Here is a 7164-nt window from a genome sequence, read left to right as displayed (position 1 = left end):
CTAGAGCTCATTAGCACCATGTTCCAACCAAATGAGCCCTTCAGCCAGAAACTTCTTACAATGGTAGCACCCTCAGACTTGGCTGGGTACTGAATTCAGATTAGTTGCTGCTGGAAATTTTCTAAACAAAGGCCCACATGAAGTTGAAACTATTCATATGTCCAATTTGTCAAACATCCATACATCACCAAAACTGTTGTACAAAGTTCTGAGTCTGTAAATTTTCCAGCCAAGTCAGAAGCAATCTTTGAAGCTGGATTATCTGTCAAGCATGGAACGTTCCAGATCCCAAGCCTTACCGGGGTGAAAGAAGTTTGATTCTTTATATAGAACAGGGATAGGGGTGGGGAAGTGCTTTCTTCAGGAGGATAGAACGTTAGGTTAAAGTATAACAGCACAATACTCATTTAAATCACAATGATAGCCCTTTACCCAAATTTCTCTTGTCTAAACAGGAGAAGAAGGCTATCAGAGCTAGGTACAATGAGTCTAAGAAACTTGGTGTAGTCAAGCAAAATTCGACTTTGCCTTCTCCATGTGTGAAGGCAGAACCATAAGCAGGCAGCACATTATCCTGGGAAATATCTATTCTACCAAATAGTGAGTGAAAAGGAAATACATACATCTGTCCTTAAGATAATCACAAGTATTTACATAGCATGTTGAAAAAATACACAAGCAGAGCTCACTACTCACAAAGACTACTAATCCCCAAAACAGCTGAAGCCAAAAGGAGATCACAGGTAGGTTGGCAGTTTACAATGGTCATAAATAGAAGATTCACTCGTGTTTACAGCCTAAAGCTACTCCAAATATGTATTCATATACTTTAGTAATAAACACTCATTGTTTTGTAATTGAGTTATTAATAACATGACAGGATTAAATTAAAAGGATGAGAAGGACACATAATAGAGACAATGGAGAGAAAATTATTTAAACTTGAATTAGGTCTTTCTTCCAGTTTGTCCTTTATCTAAAAAGGAATTCAACACTATAGCAATTGTGGTAATTTACTAGAAACATCTGAACCCCCCCCAAAAAAAACCCACCACATCTTTTTACTAAGTGAAAACAGAGTAGCTGACAGCTAACTCTCACTCCCTCATTTCCTGACCTAGACACTTGTCCATACCTTACCAACCAACCAGGAGATATCACAGTAGAGACTGGATAACTTGCCATTGTTACATTTTTGTTAAAAACAATAAGAAATATTACAGTGAAACAGAAATGGAAATAGAGAAGAAAGTGAGAGAGGAAGATGAGTAGAAGGTAGAGCAGGAGCAAGGAAAAGGAAATGGACAAAGGCTAGGAAAGGGGTGAGACCAGTGGGAGGCCAAGGATACTGAGGAAGAGACAAAGAAGAAGAGAGGAATTTGAGGAGGACCACAAGTTCAATTCTCATCCTGGTATCATCTTGATACATGCAACCATGGATGCTGTCCAAAGACCCTTAAAACATTATCTCCAGAATAATGGCAGTGACAGGATGAGGTATCATTTCTTCATCTTCTTCCTCCTCCTCCTCTCTTCTGCTGAGTTGAAATTGTCCATAAGCTAAAGAGACAGGGATAATTAAAACAGTGGTAAGCTTAAGCACATTACATTTTTTTCTTTTTTCCATAAAAAGAAAGACAATTGTAAAGAGTACATGAAGCAAAGTATGAAAAACTAAATGTAGAGTCAGAAACATGGAAGTTTGGGATTTTGAGGTGTGAACTTGAACACTTTGATTTTTCTTGCACTCAGAGAGAAACGATCACTAAATTATTGTTCAGCAACCTGGGGAAATAACTTTGTGGGGATAATGATTATGGGGGCAATCATTTCACTGCTTTATCAATTCTCTGGCATCTGTAATATTTTCCATCCTCACTACCATAGGAGAAAAAGGTACAACTAAAAACTTGCACTTAAAAGGTACTTTGAGTTCCCAGAGCATCCAATGAAACTTCAGAAATGATACTTGGTCTCCTAGAATTTCCATGGGAACATAATAATGAAATCATGTCCTTATATATCTAAATAAAATATACATACTAGTATCTAGGAGCTTACCTTGTAAGTGCAAGTTCTTAGTTCACCCCTCCAATACTATTTCCTTCCTTCTGTATAACCACATGAGAAATGAATGAATTCTAGTTATTTTGATCCTATCATACCTTAGATATTTTGATAGTCAATCGCGGTCTGGGCAGCTTAAACTCTAGGCACTGAATGGAGAAAGGAGATTTCCACTGTTGGGGAGGGAGGGGGACTGGGCAGCTCATCAAAATCTCTGAATCGTGGGAATTTGGGCACTCCTGGATTGGGATCCACACTGCCAGGGGTTTGGCTGTGAGATACAGAGCTCAGTCGGCGATGCTCTCCCCTGAGGCGGCTGATTTTATCTAGTAGCATCTTCTGGATTTCCATGATGACTTTCTGAACTTCAATACGGAAACTATCACTGAGCCAGCAATAAATGTAGGGGTTGTAGCAGGAACTACTAATTGCTAGCCAGTGGAGGAAAAAGTAGAGACCATTGTGGCTTGAGATGGATTCACTGGACAGGAGCACCAGGTACACGTTGAGGGGGAGCCAGCTGATTGTATACAGAAGCACCACTGTCATCAGCATCTTTAGGGTCTGCTTCTTCTTCCCACGCTGGCAGATGTAAGTGTGGATATTGATGTCATCAACAGCATCATGGATCCACAGCTTTTTGGCCACATGACCATAGACAGCCACCAGAACCAGCAAAGGCAAGATAAAGAACAGCAGAAAGGTGCCCAGGTCAAGGTATTTCCACGTGGATTTAGAAGTATATGGGAAACTTGGGAGGCAGGCAGATTCCTCTGTTGTGTTGCTAGGTTATGAGAGAGAAATAAAAACCAATGATTTAGTCTTTTCCTTAAGGCTTACAAAAAAAAAAAAAGAAAGAAAGAAAGAAAGAGAGAGAGAGAGAGAGAGAGAGAGAGAGAGAAAAGAAAGAAAAGAAAAAGAAAACAACTGTATGGCAATTAGATCTTAAGGGTGAGATGTGTTTACTGTTTGTGTTGTATGTGTATTGAGTATAAAACCAGAAGGACTGAGATTTAACTGATCCTATAGAAAAACCATAGCCCCAGAGATGGAAATTGTAACCCACTGCCATGAGGGTTTTAGGGAAATAATGACAAATTACAGTTTAGAGAAATTTATTTTTTGTTTTGAAATATGTTTATTCTAGCCCCTAATTTCTAAATCATTCCTTGTGACACTCAAGGCCTTGGGTTGCTAGAATAACAGCAATCATCTCATCCAATGTTCCTCTTACCCAAATTCTACTTGGTAAAGCTTCTGGTAAACGGCATGAGGCAAAGCAGCACAAGTGCTCACGATCCAGATGATGATGATGCAAACATTGCCTTGCATGGGAGTAATCCGGGCCTTCAGAGGATATAGCATCACCTGAAAAGTAAAGGATCCCACCTAACTAAACAATTCAAATTATATTAGACATCTCTAAACTGCTCTTCTGATAAAAGGGTACAAATACTTGGTATGTGGATGATAATGTGTTTTGTAAAAGTAGTTCATTTGACATATATGTGACATTTTACTTCATGCAAATATAGCACTGCTACATTTGAAGAAGTCAGCAGTTCAAGGGGACTGACTTCAAGCTCCTGTTTCTCTGTCTGCAGTTCTGTGGAGAAAGGAGACAAATGTCCACTAGAGTGAATTAATTTTCTTTACCTTCTAATGGGTGTGAAAGTACCACACATATTCCTTCATCTACCCTTCTACCTGGCTCACCCCACGGCCTTTCTTATCTCCCATCCCCTCACATCTCAGTTTTCTTCATAGCCACACTTTCCTTCTTCTTTCCTTTACTGTATGTTTGTTCCCTTGTGTGTCTTTTTTATTTTTTTTTGTCTCCTTATCTGGATCTAGTCACATAACCTTCAATTCTTTGGTCTTCCCCGACCACTTGTTTTCTATCTAGTTCCTGGATGATTAACTATGTAATACCTCCAGCTTCTTATCCCTTGTCTCACTCCCCTTTAATTGATTTCAACTGCTCCTAGCTCCTTATCCCTCAACTCTCTTCATCCCCCTACTCAATTCCTCTGTCCTTCCTCACAGACTTCACCCCCTTCCAGATGAAGCAATCAGTCAGACCTAAAACTCCATCCACATTCACTTATCCCTGCCCTCTTTCTTCCTTTAGCCAGTCCTGCAATGCAGCAAACAGGAAATGTTTTCCAAAGAAGAACATGCATCATGTGTGTATTGGCACATTTCTGTCCCCATAGCATCAGAGAAAAGATGGTAGCATTTTTATTAGATTAGATTTGATGATGTTCTGTATTTCACCATTTTTCAGCCTCCCCAAATTACACAAAAACATTTACATATATAGACCTAAGAACTTTGGAAAGTTTGTAGATTATTTGTAACCTTGCTTCTCTCCATACACCTAAGAGAAGACTGCCTTTTACAAGACCTAGGAAGCACATACCCTATGTCGATCCAGAGAAATAGCTGCCATGCTCATCACAGTTACATAGGCACATGAGTACTGGGCAAAGCGACTGAGGTGACATGTCATCTTTCCAAACACCAAGGAATTACACAGATAGCGCACCTGTAGGAGAAAAGGTTTGGTGATGCACAGGAACTCAGCCTTATTTCTATCCCTCTCAAAAGCCCCATAATACAAATAAACATCTCCTTGCTTCACCAAACTGCTGGTATCATTTTGTCAGTATGCTAAGAAATACTTTTACACTCTAGTTCTCATGCTCATCACATTTTCCTCCACACAACATCCTGACTTGAAGACATGGAAGGTCACTAAATTGCAAAACCTGTTAACTAACTTCAAGTTCATATACAGCATTTGAAAGGTGGAGAAGCAGAGTTTATGACAAAACTTGGATTCAGACATTATCCCAAAGCTCACTAGCAACAGGTCCCGTTGCTTCCCTGAGCAGCCCAATACTCTCTCACTCTCTGCCATGGCAAAAGATTAATTCAACGACGCAACAACTATCCTGCCAATCTTCCTAACACATTTCCAAGCTCTTTTCAATATTTCTCGGCTTCTGCCTTATTTCCCATGAAAATGTTCTCCAAACCAAACTAACCCTTTCTAACCCTCTCCCTCCCTCTTGACCACACAAAACTCACTGTTTCAAGAACAAAGTTTAACTTTAGCTCTTGCCCTGCTTCCCAGGCTGCCCTCCTCAGTAGCCCAGCTTACCATAGTGAAGGGAGAGCTGAGAAGAGCGAGCATCATGTTGGTCACAGAAATGTTGACAACGAAGAGGCCGGTGGCAGTGTGTACCCTCTTATACTTCATAATTATGTGGTTTAAGACCCAGTTGCCTATGATGGCAGCAAAGACCACTATGGTGTACCCTACCACTAACCAGAATTGCACCTGCTCATCCTGGGATACAATTTCCAAATCTAGGGGACCCGATGTGTCAGCCAGGTCCCCCGAGTTTGACATGTGGTCTGCCAACTTATCCATCTTTGACAGCATGCCATTGCGGCCAGCATTGGATGCAGCCTGAAGCACCTGGGAGGTGGTAGAAGTGATCAAGTCATCAAAACCACTAGGTACACTCAGAGCTTCTGGAGTCAGCTCGTCCCCAAAGCCCATGGTGCCAGGGCTCTGGAAATCCTCTGGGGGCACGTCTGTGGTTGGAGCATCCATCCCAGTGCCTTTAGGGGACCCTGAGGACCTTAAGCTAGTCACTCAGGAGCCTCTTAAAAAAAAAGAAAGAAAGAAAGAAAGAAAGAAAGAAAGAAAGAAAGAAAGAAAGAAAGAAAGAAAAAAGAGGGCAAGTTAAGGCCGTGGACAGACAGCCAGGCAATCTATTCAGTGCCCTGGAGCTCTGAGCTGAGGTGTCTGGATCAGGGAGAGGGAAGAAATACCAGGAACCAGCAAAAAAGACTGGCCCTGCTCAGGGTGGGCAAGTGCGCAGAGCTGAGCAGCTGAGCACAGGGCAGGCTGTCTGCAAACGCTCTTCCTGGAGGTGCCCACAGCACCTGCTCCAAACTGGAGATGGCGTCAGGCTTCTCTCAAGCACAGATCCTCCTCCATGCTGCCAGTGATCATTCCGACCAAATTTCTGTTGCCTTCAGTCAGTCATCAGTCTGTAAGTCTTTCTGTCCAAGGCTGGCTGGCTGGCGCTCTGGGCAGGGCGGAGTCAGGCACTGCCACTCCAGCTCCAAGCCCGTGCAAAGCAGGCTTTCTGCAGCTGCCCTTTATAGAAAGTCCAGGGGCCCGCGCTGGAGCCAATGGGGAGCCTCGACTCAACCCCCGCCCTGTCCTTCTGGGCTGGGGAGTCTGAGAGGCTGGCAAAGTCTTTGTCACTCCTGTCTCAAGCCCCTCCTTTCGCTGCTCTCCTTTGGCTCTCCTTTTTCTAATCCTGCAGTTGGAAGCCAGGGTTTACTGTTTATGGCTTCTTCTTTTAACATCGCCATGCCTATAATTTGAATTCAGCATCTCCTCTCCCTTGCTTTCTGTTTCTTTTCTGCATCATCGCCCTAGGCACCGGCTAGCTGTGACACAGGTACTGAATGGAGGCTGTGGAGACTGCAGTAGCATCTGGACCAGCAAGCCAGTCAGCTGCCTGGGAAGAGTGGTCGATATGAAAGACCTGCACAGATGTGGGGGTTTCACAGAGAGAACAAGGCAGGGTGCAGCTGGAGAAACAGGAGGGGAGTTTAGCTGATGGGAAGCAAGAAAGGGTCACCTGGGAGTGAGCTCAACACTGTGTTCTGCTTTTTCTGGCCTCAGAACTGCATGCCACCGACCAGGGAACTCTGCTCCTGGCCTCTGGAAACAGGACACTCATTTGACACCCAGGAAGTACACTTTTGGAAACTAGACTGTGTCAGATTAGTCAACTGTCTAAAGGGTGAGTCCCTCGGGAAGATTTAGGATTTGGGAAGCTCTGCATATCGATGCTGCTAAAATCTAAAGCAGTAGGGAGCGGGAGATATAGCTCAGTTCTTGAGGGTTGTAGTGAAAATACTCTAGAACTGGTGGTCTCAGACTAGCCTTTCCTTTGGAAATTTTTAGCTACATTTACATTTCAGAGGTGTTAGAGTCATAACCAAAACAACTAAGCTGCAGACCTAGAAAGGATAGAAGAGACCCATAGTGTGTCATTTACTTAT

General features: G+C 42.8%; 1 protein-coding gene across 1 annotated transcript; it reads right to left on the bottom strand.

The window, feature by feature from the left end:
• Positions 1–300: 300 nt before the first annotated feature.
• Positions 301–6221, bottom strand: Gpr165 (G protein-coupled receptor 165). The gene is made up of 5 exons (NM_029536.3): positions 5234–6221; positions 4490–4615; positions 3302–3435; positions 2166–2851; positions 301–1560 (listed from the first exon to the last, which is right to left on the bottom strand). Exons 1-4 carry the CDS (start codon positions 5690–5692, stop codon positions 2203–2205), a joined length of 1368 nt encoding a protein of 455 aa, NP_083812.1. The 5' UTR covers positions 5693–6221; the 3' UTR covers positions 301–1560; positions 2166–2202.
• Positions 6222–7164: the final 943 nt, after the last annotated feature.

Source organism: Mus musculus, chromosome X (assembly GCF_000001635.26).
Source record: "Mus musculus strain C57BL/6J chromosome X, GRCm38.p6 C57BL/6J".
Classification (NCBI taxonomy): domain Eukaryota; kingdom Metazoa; phylum Chordata; class Mammalia; order Rodentia; family Muridae; genus Mus; species Mus musculus.
Note: the sequence above shows the minus strand (reverse complement) of the source record. Positions and strands in the feature narration are given on the sequence as shown.